The 17,418-nt window shown below is 44.3% G+C and overlaps 1 protein-coding gene across 9 annotated transcripts in view; it reads right to left on the reverse strand.

The window, feature by feature from the left end:
- Positions 1–17,418, reverse strand: part of LOC122541902 (PH and SEC7 domain-containing protein 1-like) — a 210,720-nt gene that overhangs the window by 22,624 nt on the left and 170,678 nt on the right. For all 9 annotated transcript variants that reach the window (XM_087982551.1, XM_087982553.1, XM_087982552.1 and 6 more), the window contains one exon: positions 15,093–15,136. In XM_087982551.1, coding sequence (XP_087838677.1) covers positions 15,093–15,136 — 44 coding nt within the window. The remainder of the gene's footprint in view (positions 1–15,092; positions 15,137–17,418) is intronic.

The raw sequence follows: 17,418 nt of genomic DNA on the forward strand, positions 1-17,418 counted from the left end.
TTCTTGAATAAGAGTGACATGCTTGGGCATTTCAGAGGGTCATTAAGAATTGACCACATTGCTAAGGGTCTGGAGTCCCATATTGGCTAGACCACTTAAGGACATTAGTGAATTTGATTACTTTTCTAACAATCTTGAGGTGTCATGGTCACCATAACAGAATTTAGTTTATTTTAGGCCCACATTTTCATGTAATTAATTGAATTTAAAGTTCCCAGCTGATCTTGTGGGATTTAAACTCTTGCCCCTGGTTCATTAGTGCCATCACTCGATTGCTAGACCAATAACGATCTCCAGATTAACACACCCCTCAGTGCTTCATTTGGACTAGCACCATAGTGTGTCATTTCAAGGCCTACATATTGGGATGCGGTGTAAGTTAGAGGTCAAAACGCTTTTCTAAAGGTATGGCAGTGTCCCTCCATGAATATTCATCAATGGAAATCAGAATCAATATCATCTCCATAGTAAACCACCCTCTAATGGAAACCAGCGATCTCCCTCAAAAACTGTGTCTCATCTCAACTGTTCTACATGGCATCTTCTGGATTTTAATTTTTTATGTGTCTCTCTCTCTCATTTTCTCCCTTCCCCTGTTATGATGCCAACCACTACCACCTTTGGTTTGGGGTAGCTTGTTGCCACCATCCTCTCTCACTGCAGACTTGCTGAGTTTCTTCAGCTATTTCTGTTTTTGCTTCAGATCCTCTTTCACGGAGTGGTTCTAAGGGCCTATGTGGTTTAAAGTGGTAGAGGTAAACCACTAGTGAGTGTTAAGATTGGCAGACCAGTGGAAATAAAATGTTCACTCATGCCAGCCCCTATGACAGCAATAGTATGGGTGGACCTTTAATACAGTCTCCAATATTAACCCTTTCAGAACTGTTACATTACACAACAACACCCTTTCTCACTTTGCCATTTTTGGATGTCAGTTAGTGGGCTTATAAGAAATGGGAGCAGGAGTAGGCCATTCTGCCCATCGAGCCTGCTCCACCATTCATGGCTGATCTTTCTGTGGACTCATTAATTATTTTAACACCAAACAGGACCAGTACGAGTCAAGACAAATTTGACATTGAAGACTCGGACTCCCTGCCCTTATGAATGGCACTGGGCCAAGCCCTATAATTACTCACTCACTTTTTATAGAAAAAGACTTTGTCTTTTTTCCTCCCCAAGTCAGACTGTGCATCATGTAAAGACTTCACAGCTTCACTGCAGATAATCACAGATATATGAAGAGAATTCTCACAGGGACTGAATGAAAAATCAATGCAATTAACGGGTGTGCTGTTAAAATAGGAAAAACTAATTGAAAAGTTATGCTTTCTGAACCTTCGAAGCTACGCATTTCTATTTAAGCATTCTACTAAAGCTTTTGTCAAGAGTTCCAACTGTTCCCAGTTCATGGCTGATTAACTTCCCAATTAACTGTTGCATAAAACTCCACTTCCTGACATTTGGGTTTTGATAATTATATCATACTTTCCCCCTCTAATTAATACAAGTTCACAGAGAAGTGGAAGCTAGCCAAATGAAGAAGGTATTGTTCAAAAATGTGGAGCTAAGAATATTGGGTGTAATCTCTGGTTTGGGATTACAGCATCATACAAATATAGATTTCAATTAAATGTTATTTTGTTGAACAAGACAGCCCAGAATTAATACTCATTATCGTCCCCCGACTCCTTCCTGACACAAAGAGAACATCACACAAATGTGCAACGTCATTGCTGACTTCGAATATTCTCAGCAAGGATCTGTTTCAGATTATATGGTGAATGGATACTAAAGGCCATAAAGTCAAAGAAATAGAATTAGACCATTTGGCCCACTGAATCTTCTCTGCCATGATCTTCTCTGATCTGATAATCCTCAAATCCACTTTCCTGCCCAATGCCCATAACCCTTGATTCCCTTATTGATTAGGAATCTATCAGCCCTCAATATACTTGAAACACCCATCAGCCGGGATTAAATGGCAGAGTGGACTTGATGGGCCAAATGGCCTTGCTTCCACTCCTATGTCTTATGGTCTTATACTTAATGAGCCAGATACCCCTGCAGTAAACAACTCCACAGATTTAGCCTGCACTCTGAGAGACGGAACTCCTCTTCATCCCTGTTCTAAATGGACAACCTTTTGCTTTTAAGATTATGGCCTCTGGTCCTAAACTCTACCACAAGGAGAACCAACCTCTCAGCATCTATCCTGTCAAGCTTCCTCAGACTCTGATATATTTCAATAAGGTCTCCTCTCATTCCTCTCAACTCCATCAAGTATAGGTCCAGCCTTCTCAACCTCTCCTTCCCACGATCAGAGTTAATCCCGGATGGGGAAATGCAAAGTTGTTCATTTTGGAAGGGAGAACAGAAGAACACAGTAGCACTTAAACCGCAGAAAGCTGCAACACAAAGGGACTTGGGGTTACTTGTGCCCAAAACACAGAAAGCTAGTACACGGATGCAGCAGGTAATCAGGAAAAGTAATGGAATGTTGGTCCTTATTTCAAGGGAGTTTGAGTATAAGAGTAGGGAAGTCTTACTGTAACCGTACAAGATGCTGGTGAGACCATAGCTAGAGTACTGACAGCAGTTTTGGTTCCCTTATCTAAGGAAACATACCATTTTATTGGAGAGAATTCACAGAAGATTCACTCAGGTAATCCCCAGTATGGAATGATTGTCTAGTGAGTACAGGCTAAACAGATTGGGATTCTACTCACTGGGATTTACAAGAATGAAAAATGATTTCATTGAACCATATAGGATTCTTGAGGGGCTTGACAGGGTAGAGGCTGAGAGGATGTTTCCCCTCATGAGAGAGTCTAGGACTAGAGGACACGGTCTCAAAATAAAGGGATGCCAATTTAAGACGAAGATGAGGAGGAATTTCTTCTTTCAGAGGTTTGAGGGTCTTTGGAACTCTGCCATAGATAGCTGTGGGGACAGAGTCCTTGTGTATATTTCAGGCTGAGATAGATTCTTGATCAGTCAAAGAATGAAGGGTTACAGGGAATGGGCAGGAAGAAGATCGGATCAGCCATGAATGGGTAAGCATGCTCAAGGGGCTGAATAGCCTATTCATGTTCCTATTTCTTACGGCTTTATCGAACATTTTACAGTGTTGCACAGCATTCATACAAGCCTTGACACCAATGACACTTTCTCTTACTCCAATAATGCTTCTAATCGTACTATATGTCACTGTGTTCTGCTGCCATTTCATTTTTCAGTCTGTTTCTTTGAACACCTTGAGAGCTAATTCATTTTTGGTGCCATGCACTGCTTGTCACTATAATTAAGTTGCTCTGTTTTAATCCTAAGGCTATTTGCAGCTGGACCAAATTCTCATTCCCTGAATTCAGTCATTGGAACCTTTTCAGCTCCCACATCACAAGACTGGAGATAAATCCTAATATAACAGCGATTCTGATATTCAGGCATCAGTGGCACTGTTATACCAACCTCATTGTTTCACAGTGTTAAAAATATTCTGCAAGCTTCAGTTCTGCTCATCTCCCTGCGGTTCTAATGTTGTATGGAGACAGGATGTGGCCATTCAGTCGCTCTCGTCTATCTGACTGTCAAGATTGTCAGAACAGATCGCATCATGAAATCTTTTGTTGCTTAATCTTTCCTGACCTCCAGCCTGTCACAGAATTTATTCTCCCCATCTCTTTGCTGCATCCCTGCAACTTCCCAAAAGCTTAATTCTGATGAATGGCCATTGACTTGGAATGCTAACTCCCTTTCTCTCTCCACAGACACTCCACATCCCTTTTTTGCTTTCAAAACAACCTGAGACATTTTATTTCACATTCACAGTGTGTGAGCGCATCACTGGTTAAGCCAACATTTATTGCCCATCCTTAGGTATCCTGAAGATGGTGGTGGGCTATTTGATGACATTGTGCCACGGAGGAGGGAGCTCCAGAGTTTTGACCAAGCCACACTGAAGGAACAGCCATGTATTTCCAAGTCAGGATGGTGATTGGCTTGAAGGGGAACTTGCAAGGGGTAGTGTTCTCATTTATCTGCTGTCCTTGTCCTTCTAAATGGGAATGTTCTTGGGTTTGGAAGGTGTTGCCTAAAGACCTTTGATGAATTTCTGCAGTGCATCTTGGGGATGGTACACACTGCTGCTACTGACCTTCCATGGTAGTGGAGAAAATGGATGTGATACCAATCAAGCAGGTTGCTTTATCCTGGATGGTGTCAAGTTGCTAGAGAGTTACTGAATCTGTACCTCATCCAGACAAGTGGAGAGAATTTCACTACACTCCTGACTTGTGCCTTGTAGATGGTGGACAGGTTTTGGGGAGTTACTCGCTGCAAGATTCTTAGCCTCTGACTGGCTCTATAACCACTGTATTTATCTGGCGAGTCAATTTCAGTTTCTGGTCAATGGTAAATGGTAGTTCGCTGGATGTTGGTATGGGGAGGGGTGGGTCTGCAATGATGACATCATTCAATGCCAAGGGCAATGGTTAGATTCTCTCTTGTTCAAGATGGTAATTTCCTGACACTTGTGTAGTGTCAGCCCAAACTGCATATATTCCAGCGCTTGGTGCATTTGGACAGCTCAGACACTTGACTGGTTAAGATTGGGTCTTCACCTGGGCCAGGGGCTGTGGTCTCGCCTATCAGAGATTGGCAACTCTTCAGTACTTGGCAGCACCACTGAAGACACACTGGCACCTGGCATTATGACACCCAGAGACCAGAGGTCTTGGATTGACAAGGGATCCAGGCAGGGGTAAGTGGAATGGGGTGACACCAGCAAGTTGGCAGCAAGAGCAGTCAATGACTTTGAACGAGGGGACCCACTGAATGCCCACATTGGTTTATTGCATCCCTCCATGGCACATATCTCACCTGCCAGCGGAATGTAGAAGGGGTGGGGGGGGGGGGGGGATCTTATAGAAACATTTAAAATTATGAAGGGAATAGATAAGATAGAAGTAGAGAGGTTGTTTCCACTGATGTGTGAAACCAGGACAAGAGGGTATAGCCTCAAAATTAGGGGAAGCAGATTTAGGACTGAATTGGGAAGGAAAGTGTTCATCCAGAGGGTTGTGAATCTATGGAATTCCCTGCTCAGTGAAGTAGGTAAGGCTTCCTCATTGAATGTTGTTAAAACTAAGAAAATGTTTTGAACACTAAAGGATTTAAGGGTTATGATAAGAGGGCAGATAAATGGAGCTGAGGCCACAAAAAGATCAGCCATAATCTTATAAAATGGTGGAGCAGGCTCGAAGGGCCAGATGGCCTACTCCTGCTCCTAATTCTTATCTTCTTAATGTTAGTCAAGGGTCTGTTATTGAGCAGGATATTGGGAATAAATACCCTCCTCTTCATTCAAAAGTGTTACTGCATCCACCACATGAATCAGAGTCTATCTTAATGTCACATTCAAAAACAAGAAGTTCATGAAAAAGTTTATTTATTGCCACAAGAATCCAATACAACAAACTACCGAGATAACCAATACAAATGCCCCTTCATCAGTGGTTTATGATCTATCATTGATATTTAAATAGAGCAGGGAGACAGCATAAAGAAATGTAGGAACTGGGGCACATGGCACAGTGGTAGTGTCCCTTCCTCAGAACCAAGAGACCTGGGTTCAAATCCCATCTGCTCCAGGGGTGTGTAAGAATATCTCTGAACAGGCTGAGTAGAAAAGTAGGTTAGTAACAAAAGCAAGCTTTTAAAAGTATACTTATTGTCACGATAACCCCTCAAAAACAAAATGTACCTCAGACAATACAGCGCTCCCTCAGTACTGCATTGGCCCATCAGTTCAGATACTCATGTCTCTGGAGTGGGCTTTGAGCCCAATGACTCTGACTCACAAGCAAGCTACATAAAAACATAGGACATAGCAGCAGTAGGCCATTCAGCCTTTCAAGCCTGCTTCACCATTCAATATGATCATTACCGATCAACCAACTCAATACCCTGGTCCTGCTTTCTCTCCACACCCTTTGATTCCCTTTCATATCCAGGACTTTATTTACCTCTTTCTTGAGGTCAGAAGTCACACGACACCAGGTTATAGTCCAACAGGTTTATTTAATATCATGAGCTTTCTGAGCGCTGCTCCTTTCTCAGGTGAAGTGTACCTCGTTCTATAAAACATTTCAGCTTCAATCACTTTCTGTGGCAGAGAGATCCACAGGCTCTCCGCTCTCTGGATGAAGCAATTTCTCCATCATCTCTGTCTTTAATCACCTACCCTTAAGCTATGACTCCTGGTTCTGGACTCCTCCATCGTCACAAATATACTTCCCGCATTTACACGGACTAGTCCTGTTAAAATGCTATAGCTTTTTTGGAGATCTCCACACCCCTATTCTTTCTCCTCCAGACAATATAGTCTTCAGAGGCTGTACTCATTGGAATTTAGAAGAAGGAGGGGAAATCATATAGAAACATATAAAATTATGAATGGGATAGATAAGGTAGAAGCAGAGGTTTGAATCCACTGATGGGTGAAATTTAGAACTGGGGGGGGCACAGCCTCAATATAGGAGGAGCAGATTTAGGACTGAGTTGAGAAGGAATGTCTTCATCCAAAGGGTTGTGAATCTGTGAAATTCCCCACCCTGTGTAGCAGTTGAGGTTACCTCATTGAATGTTTTTAAGGCAAAGATCGATTTTTGAACAGTAAAGGAATTAATGGTTATGGCGGGGAAGACCTGAGTCTGTGAAAAGATCAGTCGTGATCTTATTGATGGCACAGCAGGTTCGAGTGGCCAGATGGCCGACCTAGAGTTAAAGAAATTTGCAGCACAGAAAGAGACCCTTCAGTCCAACTCTTCCATGCCGACCAGATATCCTAAATTAATCTAATCCCATGTGCCCATATTCTTCTAAACCCTTCCTTTTCATACACCCATCCAGATGCCTTTTAAACGTTGTAATGGTACCAGCCTCCACCACTTCCTCTGGCAATTCATTCCATACACGTACCACCCTCTGCTGAAGATGTTGCTCCTCGGGTCTGTTTTATATTTTTCCCCTCTCACCCTAAATCTTTGCCCTCCAGTTTTGGATTCCCTTACCCTGGGGAAAAGATCTTGACTATTCATCCTATCTGTGCCCCTCATGATTTTATAAATCTCTATAAGATCACCACTCAGTCTCCGACACTCCAGGGAAAACAGCCACAGCCTATTCAGCCTCTCCCTACAGCTCAAACCCTCCTAACCTGGCAACATCCTTGTAAATCTTTTCTGAAACCTTTCAAGTTTCACAACATCTTTCCTAGACAGGTATCCCCATTTTTTGAACGTTCATTTTACGCCACCACTTTTGCAAAAGACCTACATTAGCACCGGTTTTCACTAACCGAAAGAAATCTGAAGAGGATTTTCACTTTTACGAAGAAAGGCAAAATTTTTCCCATATAAATTAATGCTATTTCGCTTTTCGTCATCTCAGCTTACGAAAGGTTTCATAGAAACACTCTACTTTCGGATAACGGACGATACCTGTCACAGGACCTGCTCCTATTTCTTACATTCTTATGGTCCTAAGTGATCCAGTCTCTCTCCATCTGATAGTCCTACCATCTGAGGAGTCAGTCTGGTACCAACTCCGACATGTCTCACAACCTTTAGGCTTACAGTTGGAACTAGTCTCATCATTGGTGCAGTTCAGGGTTAATCCGAGCATTTGATAAGGAAATAGTTGTAGTCGAGAGCATGGTGTTGGAAAAGCACAGGTCAGACAGCATCCAAGGAGCAGGAAAAATAACATTTCGGGCATAAACCCTTCATTGGGAATAAGCCTGATGCAGGGCCTGTGCCTGAACGTTGATTCTCCTGCTCCTCAGATGCTGCCTGAGCGGCTGTACTTTTCCAGCACCACACTCTCGACTTTGATTTCCCAGCATCTGCAGTCCTCACTTTCTCCAAATAGTGGAGTACCATTGGAACAGGTCCCTTAATCAACAGTACTCCAGGGGTTAATTAACGTTCTCGCAGACTTCAAACAGTTCAGTGATGACAACGATTCACATTTTACTGTAATAAGCCCAGAGGCGTTAGAAAACAGAAAAATCGGATTACATTCCAAAACAACCTGAGTGAAAAAACAAACTACATTACATATACACTCATCTTTCTCTCCGCCACAGCCCACACACTGCCCCGGAGACTCCTGACTATTTCCAGTTAGGTGTGTTGCTAATTATAATCTCTATATAAAATAATGACAATCTGTGCCTTCCATCTCCCAGAGGTTATAAGAGTGTTTACTTAATGCCTAACACATGGTCTATTGATTGCGACGAGACACATCTGCTTTGGGAATTATGTAAAAGAGTTACTTAACTGTACCATCAGAGGGGATTTAACCTCAAATGTTAACTTTCTCTCGATCTCGACAGATGCAGCCTAGAAGCTGAGTGCTGCCAACATTGGCTAATTTTATTTTCGCAGCATCATGCTCTTTTTTTTGGTCAGTTCCGTGAAGGGAAGCAAAGTTGGGGCTGGTCTCCCTGGAGTGGAGAAGGCTAAGGTGCTGATTTAGGAACGCTGATCAAAATTACACGGAGCTCTGACAAAGCAGATAGACTGGAGGCTCAAGGACACAATTTCAGGGTGAAAGAAATGGAAGCACTGGATGGGAAATAAGATTTATTTTTAAAAACACGCAGAAACCTGGAACATGCTACCTGAAGGGGTGAGAAAAGTAGATTCAATAGTGATTTCATTGAATCCCTCCAGTGTGGAAGCAGGCCATTCAGCCTATCAAGTCCACACTGACCTTCCAAACAGCATCCCATCCAGACACACACTGACATTTTCTACAAACCCACCGACTCCCACAGCTACCTGGATTACACCTCTTCCCACCCTATCTCTTGCAAAAATGCCATCCCGTATTCCCAATTCCTCCGCCTCCGCCGTATCTGCTCCCAGGAGGACCAGTTCCACCGTAGAACACACCAGATGGCCTCCTTCTTTAGAGACCGCAATTTCCCTTCCTATGTGGTTAAAGATGCCCTCCAACGCATCTCGTCCACATCCCGCAACTCCGCCCTCAGACCCAACCCCTCCAACCGCAACAAGGACAGAACGCCCCTGGTGCTCACCTTCCACCCTACCAACCTTCGCATAAACCAAATCATCCGCCGACATTTCCGCCACCTCCAAACAGACCCCACCACCAGGGATATATTTCCCTCCCCACCCCTCTCCGCCTTCCGCAAAGACCGTTCCCTCCGTGACTACCTGGTCAGGTCCACGCCCCCCTACGATCCACCCTCCCATCCTGGCACTTTCCCCTGCCACCGCAGGAACTGTAAAACCTGTGCCCACACCTCCTCCCTCACCTCCATCCAAGGCCCTAAAGGAGCCTTCCACATCCATCAAAAGTTTTACCTGCACATCCACTAATATCAATTATTGTATTCGTTGCTCCCGATGCGGTCTCCTCTACATCGGGGAGACTGGGCGCCTCCTAGCAGAGTGCTTTAGGGAACATCTCTGAGACACCCGCACCAATCAACCACACCGCCCTGTGGCCCAACATTTCAACTCCCCCTCCCACTCTGCCGAGGATATGGAGGTGCTGGGCCTCCTCCACCGCTGCTCCCTCACCACCAGACGCATGGAAGAAGAACACCTCATCTTCCGCCTCGGAATACTTCAACCCCAGAGCATCAATGTGGATTTCAACAGCTTCCTCATTTCCCCTTCCCCCACCTCATCCTAGTTTCTAACCTCCAGCTCAACACTGTCCCCTTGTCTTGTCCGGACTTGTCCGACCTGCCCAGCTCCTTTTCCACTTATCCACTCCACCCTCTCCTCCCTGACCTATCACCTTCATCCCCTCCCCCACTGACCTATTGTACTCTATGCTACTTTCTCCCCACCCCCACCCTCCTCTAGCTTATCTCTCCACGCTTCAGGCTCTCTGCCTTTATTCCTGATGAAGGGCTTTTGCCCGAAACGTTGATTTTGCCTGTCCTTGGATTTTGCCTGTCCTCGGATGCTGCCTGAATTGCTGTGCTCTTCCAGCACCACTAATCCAGAATCTGGTTTCCAGCATCTGCAGTCATTGTTTTTACCTCGTTGATTTCCCATGGCTAACCCACCCAGCCTCCACATCCCTGGACACTATGGACAATTTAACAGGGCCAATTCAGCTAACCTGCAGGAAGAAACTGGAGCACCAGGAGGAAACCCATGCAGACACGGTGAGAACGTACAAACTCCACTCAGATAGTCTCCTGAGGGTGGAATCAAACCTGAGACCCTGGCGCTGTGAGGCAGCAGTGCTAACCATGGAGCCACCCTGACTTCCTAAGAAAATAACTGGATAAATATTTGAAGAGGGAAAATTTTGCAAGGTTATCTGAAGAGGGAAAATTTTGCAAGGTTACAGGGCAAGAGCAGGGAAGTGAAGCTCACTGGGAGGCTCTTTCAAACAGCCAGCACAATAACAATGGGCCAAATAGACTCCCTGTGGGTTGTATAATGCTACAAACCATCTTTTATGTGAATGTGGATAGCAGTCTGAAATGCTATTAATACTTTTCCCAGACGCCAAGAGCAGCACAAGAAGCTGAATAATTTATTGATGAATGAGCAATCAACTGACAAGTATTTCAGAAATATTTATTATTCAGCAATAAATTTATGTTTCTCCATTAATATTCTCCTGTTCACCATCCACCAATTGCAGCTGTCAGTCACCTTGGCAACACAGGCTTCAGAATGACCTAGTAGGCCGGACACTCAAAAAAAAACCCTCTCTGGTTTATTAAAATTCCAGACCCGTAAATTATAGAATGGAGCTGTGAAAGTAATTCAATAAATGTGAGATACTGTGACTCTCAATGGATGACTGAAGCAACGGGGAGGGTTTATGACGTAAAGAACAATGCGATAGCAGGGGTCTTAGTTCAACAGTGCAGCAGATATCACAGCCATTCGAGAAGAAATCTCCTTGAGCCTGAAAGAGCTTTTAATATTTTGGTAGTTATGCTCAAGTGAGAGACACTAGCACCGGGAAACACACTTCACCCAGTTACAATTTCAAGAACCAGTGGGTTGGATACATCAAATGTCCAACATGTTAATAAATAAATAACTTTCAATCATATGGCACCTTTCATAACGTCAGGACATCCCAAAGCACCCCACGGCCAGGGAACTATTTTGAACAGTGAGGCCCTATTATAAGTTTACATGCACAGCAGTCAACTTGTGCACAGCAAGATCCCACCAACATCATGAGGAAGGCCAGATTAACTTTTCTTTGTGATTATGGATGAGGGATTAATGCTGACCAGTGAGGCAGGGAGAACCTCCCTGCTCTCCTTCAACAAGGTTTGCCTTCAGCCAAGCAGGGGACGCAGTTTAACATCTCAGCCAATGCTGAAAAGGAACCAGGGTCCACTTTCTCAGAATAAGGTTCAGGCAGATTGGAAACTGGATGTGGAGGGCTTCCTTCGCTCAGTGAATCTTTGGAATTCTTTAACCCCAAGGGCTGTGGAAACTCAGTCATTGAGTATATTCGAGACAGAGATCAGTGTCAACGAAGTAGGAATTGCACAGGGTGATGGTAGATCAGCCATGATCTTACTGAACGGCGAAACAGACTCAAAGGGTGGAATGGCCTGCTCCTGCTATGTGTCTATGTCTATGTCCTCAGGCTGCACTCAAGTGCCGTTCACTGTTGAGTGATGCCCACCTACACCGACATTCAGTACAACTTACACACAGTCTCCCTTCGTGTGATAGATTGCCAAGAACACAGGGGCCAGAGTGAATGAGATGACGCCCAAAACGGTGGAAGTTGCACCCAGCGAGAGGTCAAGTAGCAAAGCCCTGACACAGATGGTGTGCTGACAAGCTTACTGGATCACAACTCTTAACCTTAGCAAGGTAGGGCAGATTTTCACCCCAAGATCTTCCCACCTCCAGGACCCCAGTGAAGATCTCAGAATTGTGAGCATTAGAAACAACACTGGCCTCTTCTTTGTCCACAGTCAAGGCTTTCCCGTCAGCTTCGAGACCTGGTTGAGTGTCTGACACCCACCCCTTGGCCATGGGAGGGTTTCCTGAGCTCCACCTGATGACTGACAGAGCCCTGAACCATTCACATTCAGGTCAAACCTCACGAGTCAAAAGCTGCAGCCACTCTCGGTGACAGATGGAAGCCACAGCTTGCGCAATGTTTGTGTCAGCGGTGAGGAAATGATGAGCGCCTCTGCTCCACAATGGCCCTTTGCAAAACATGGTGTCCCCTTCCCATAGGACAATGCATTCCCAGGGGGTTGATGTACATTCCATTACGCGGTCCCAAAAATAACAGTTACACCTTCATGCTCCTGTCATAGGTAACAACTGAACAACAACAAGCATTGTAACATCTTCCCAAGGACTTCACCAGTACGGAATTCCAACAAACCCTTTGCTCTGAGCTAAAGATGACTAGGCTAGTGCCTGGGTTTTCTTTTCGTCGTGCACAGGATATGGGCATCACTGGGTGGGCCAGTATTTATTACCCATCCCTAACTACCCAGAGGGTAGTTGAGAGCCAACCACATTATTTTGGGGCTGGAGTCACATGTAGCCTAGACCAAGTAAAGATAATAGCAGGTTACCTGCCCTGAAGGACATCGGTGAACCAGATGGACTTTCACAAGAATTAGGCTCTCTTTTAATTTAGAATTTCACGTCTTACCATCTGTGACGGTAGGATTTGAATCCAAGCCCTCAGAACAATAACCTTGGAGGAGGTGGGGGGGGGGGGGGGTCTGGACTACCAGGAGAAAGTGAGGTCTGCAGACGTTGGAGTTCAAAGTTGAGAGCATGTTGCTGGAAAAGCACAACAGGTCAGGCAGCATCCGAGGAGCAGGAGAATCGACAGTTCGGGCCAGAGCCCTTCATCAGGATTCCTGACAAAGGACTCTGGCCCAAAATGTTGATTCTCCTGCTCCCCGGATGCTGTCTGACCTGCTGTGCTTTTCCAGCAACACGCTCTCAAGTCTGGACTACCAGCCTAGCAGCATTATCACGACCTTGCATAGGGACACAGTGCCTGAACATCACATTGCAAAGTCTGACACAATCTCACACCTCCTCACTGCCTAATGCTAACTTCAGGATTCAGATGTGAAGAGGCAAGGAGCAAGAGAGGGACGATAGGAGAGGAACATCAACAAACGGAGACCTCTGGAAAACTGAAACGGCAACCACGGATTCTACAGGCACACAAGCTCACTCAGACATCTGACACTGCTTACACTTCAGCACCGAGATAATACAGGGAGACTTACAGAATAGTTCCCCTAATGGGGGATGAGGAATTCCAAAAGGCATGATTTTCTCCTTGAAGCAGGAGCATTTAACAACATGGATAGTTTGGAGTGAGAAACTCAGGAACCAGAAAGACACAAACGCGAAGTCATTAACAAAACAGCCAGAGGCAACATAACCAAATATTTTCTGACATTGTGAGACATGACCTGGAATACACTATCCAAAGTAAAAACAATGACTGCAGATGCTGGAAACCAGGTATCTGAATTAGTGGTGCTGGAAAAGCACAGCAGTTCAGGCAGCATCCGAGGAGCAGTAAAATCGACGTTTCGGGCAAAAGCCCTTCAGGATTGTCTTCCTGATGAAGGGCTTTTGCCCAAAACATCGATTTCGCTGCTCCTTGGATGCTGCCTGAACTGCTGTGCTCTTCCAGCACCACTAATCCAGAATCTGGTTTCCAGCATCTGCAGTCATTGTTTTTAACCTCGTTGATTTTAACCCTACTGCGAATCCTCTTGCAAGGATGCCTGCCTTGAAGAAGTTTTCCTCCTCTCTCTACAAGAATCTCAAGGAGTCCCTCTCCCACTGCAACTCCCAGGTCATTTCCTCTGCCCGTACACTAACCAAGGACAAGATCTAAAACTGGATAAATATTTCAATGCAAATGGGGAAAGGCAATTCATTGCATTGCTTGATCAAAAACCCTGCACAGTCACAATGGGCGGAATGGCCAGAATAGAATCATTCTATTATTTTATTATGCTCCTAAAACATTTCAAACCTCTGACTTACCTTGTACAGTGCCAAGGGAGATATACATGATTACATTCAAATCCATGTTCAGAGCACAAGTACAGCTTCCCTCATTTATTGCGAACATGTCTCAAAAGCTACCCTTCATCTCCCACCTGTACCAATTTACAAGACAGTAATCTGTCTAATTAGTGTGTGATGGCTAATATGATACTATCATTTGAACCCATCTGATGCTGTAGCAATTACAAGGCAGGGAGACCCAGCGCAATTAACAAGCACCAAATCCTATCTGCTTCCTTTAAGCCATACAGGCTGATCGAAAACGCATAACGAGGAATGATTGTGCATGTTTCTGCCTGTTACAGTCCAGTGTACTGACAATGAAGGCCAGAGCAATGCATGAAAGTGATGATCTCAGCTGGTCTGCGGGAATGGATTCTAACAGTTAACTAATTGTGGGCGGCACGGTGGCACAGTGGTTAGCACTGCTGCCTCACAGCACCAGAGACCCGGGTTCAATTCCCGCCTCAGGCGACTGACTGTGTGGAGTTTGCACATTCTCCCAGTGTCTGCGTGGGTTTCCTCCGGGTGCTCCGGTTTCCTCCCACAGTCCAGTCCAAAGATGTGCAGGTCAGGTGAATTGGCCATGCTAAATTGCCCGTAGTGTTAGGTAAGGGGTAAATGTAGGGGTATGGGTTAGTTGCGCTTCGTCGGGGCGGTGTGGACTTGTTGGGCTGAAGGGCCTGTTTCCACACTGTAAGTAATCTAATCTAATCAATGTCTTATTCCTGATATGAGGAGAAAGTATCCCTGGGAGTGCATCGATATTTCCAGGGGCAGGAGGTAGTACATCAGAATTTCCAAGGGGTTACTCAGAGTATACCATTATTTCCACAGGGTCCCTGAGAGCTTTCACTGCTCCAGAACACAGACAGAAATTACAGTGAGCTCTGCAAAATTTCCTGATTATTCCTAATCACAAATGACAACAAAATTACAATGCATTATGACAACGTCAAGTACTCAAAACAAATACTCCATACTTACATGGTCCACTGTAACTTCTCATTCTTTATCGAGCTGTACAGAACCTACAGAAAAAAAAAAAGGTGAAAAGAATCGTGATAAATAATGAAGGTCTGATCAGTACCGAACGTGGAATCGCTTCAGTGCATTAACCTGATGCAGTTGCTCTCCTATCAGTCAGAGATTACAGCTCAAAGCATCACTCCAGGAATCAAGCAGCACATACTGACATCACAGTGCAGTACTAACAGAGGACTAAGTTCACCTGGATGCTACATTTAGGTGTAATGTTAAACTGGAAGTTATGACATGGGGAGACAATAGATTCATATTCAGGAAGAGTAAGATCAAAACCACCGAAGAGTTTTCTTTGTTTTTCATGCCAAACAATCTTGTGAACAGCTTGCAAAATGAGGGTTAAATTTCATCTCAAGTTTTCCTTGGAAATATTTAATTAAGCCTTTAGTTTTTTTTTAAAAAAAGTGTACATGAGGGTATAAGGCAGGATCATATTGTTCCATTGTCCCACATTTCTGCTTCTAGAACTAGTGAACTGTCCATTTATCACTCTACCCAAAGGAAAAGATCTTTTTAAAAGATGTTAAAAGGGTTTTTTCAAAATGCTATTTTAACAGATGGTTAACTTGATTCATGTGTTTTGGATTAGTGTCAGCTTGTTTGTATCAAAGGCACCAGCTATCTGACAAAATATCTCTCCTCCTCCAATTCCATTTCCCTACAACTCCCTCACCTTTGATGATCTGCATTGACCTTAATGGGGCTTTGCACGTAAATTAATCATTTGAAAACACAGGTGATTTCCTGGTGGTGGTTATTAAATGAAAAACTACGTTGGGTGATTTATGAAAAGAAACAACATTCAGCTGAGTGCAAGAGCACTCTGGACATTAAAAGAAAACTCAAAATATCACTCAACATTTCTCAAGATTCAGGCTTATTTTTCACTCCCAAAAGTTACCAGAAGCAGACAGGAAGGTCACAGACAAACTCAACATGTATATAATGTAAATTAAATCAAGGTGATTTTTGGTTAAGGTGTTAGAACATAGGTACAGGAGCACACCATTAGCTCCTTAGGTTTGTGCCCCCAAAAGGAGGTAGGTTTTGATCGACTGAGGATGAAGTTGGAAAATCATACTGCACAAAATGCTTTTTGTTCATACTTGACTATTTAAGGAATGACAAAAAACAGCACAGTCCCTGGGAACTGCATGAGTGTGTTATATTTTTATTAAAAGGTTACCCGAGAAAAAGGTATTATCCTCAAAGTTATTCCCTCTCTGCGCCCCTATTGCTTCATATAAAAGTATCTTTATCTTTGTTATGGATTTAGTTCAAAACAAGTTCCCATTTGGTTTTCTTACAGATCCCTGGCCACCTCGATAACACTTTGTGGAATAGGTTCAAGCTCTTGTGATGGAGACTCTCACTGAGTAAACTGATGAGCCACTACTATGGTGTATGTACATATTGGCCAACCACCAGGGAGCAAGCTGTAGTTGTCTTTTCGAGCAAGATTTCCACTGAGGACCAGGTGGCACAGTGGATCAGGTTACTTCCACTTCATCTCTGACTTCAGATCAGTCATCGTCAGTGTGTGTGTGTAAAACATTTCCCTGTTTCTGTCACGTTCTTCGGCTGACATGAAGCAGTCAGTCCCAATCTAACAGGGCAGTGTGTCACACCTAAATGCTCTCAAAATACAGCACAAAGAGACCTCAAACTGCCTTCTGTGTAACGCATCACACTTCACCCTGTTGGATCTATGTGGTGGAGAGTGACAATCAAAGAGGTCTCCCTGAGCTTGACTATTTATAGGAGAAAGTGAGGTCTGCAGATGCTGGAGATCAAAGTTGAAACTTTATTGCTGGAACAGCACAGCAGGTCAGGCAGCATCCAGGGAACAGGAGATTCGACGTTTCGGGCACAGGCCCTTCTTCATTTCTGAAGAAGGGCCTGTGCCCGAAACGTCGAATCTCCTGTTCCCTGGATGCTGCCTGACCTGCTGTGCTGTTCCAGCAATAAAGTTTCAACCTTGACTATTTATAGCCACGTTACAAAATGTGTGTAAAATAGCAGCAATACACTGCAAAAAGTGACAATGGAAATTCTTCTCCACTAAAGGGATAGAGTCTAAGGAACTTTACCTGTTACTAAGTCTTTTCAAAATCATGAACCAATTAACCCAGCACTTGACGACTGGTGGATTGAAACCTGGGGACCCGGAACATTATACTGGTCGCTGGATTAATAGCCAAGCAGTAAGACTTCTGGAAAAACCCTTGTGTCTCACCCACTATTACACAAGACATGATGCAGCTCAGTC

The sequence above is a fragment of the Chiloscyllium plagiosum genome, unplaced genomic scaffold (genome assembly GCF_037043375.1).
Source record: "Chiloscyllium plagiosum isolate Xiang-an unplaced genomic scaffold, Cpla_swu_hap1 HiC_scaffold_43, whole genome shotgun sequence".
NCBI lineage: Eukaryota > Metazoa > Chordata > Chondrichthyes > Orectolobiformes > Hemiscylliidae > Chiloscyllium > Chiloscyllium plagiosum.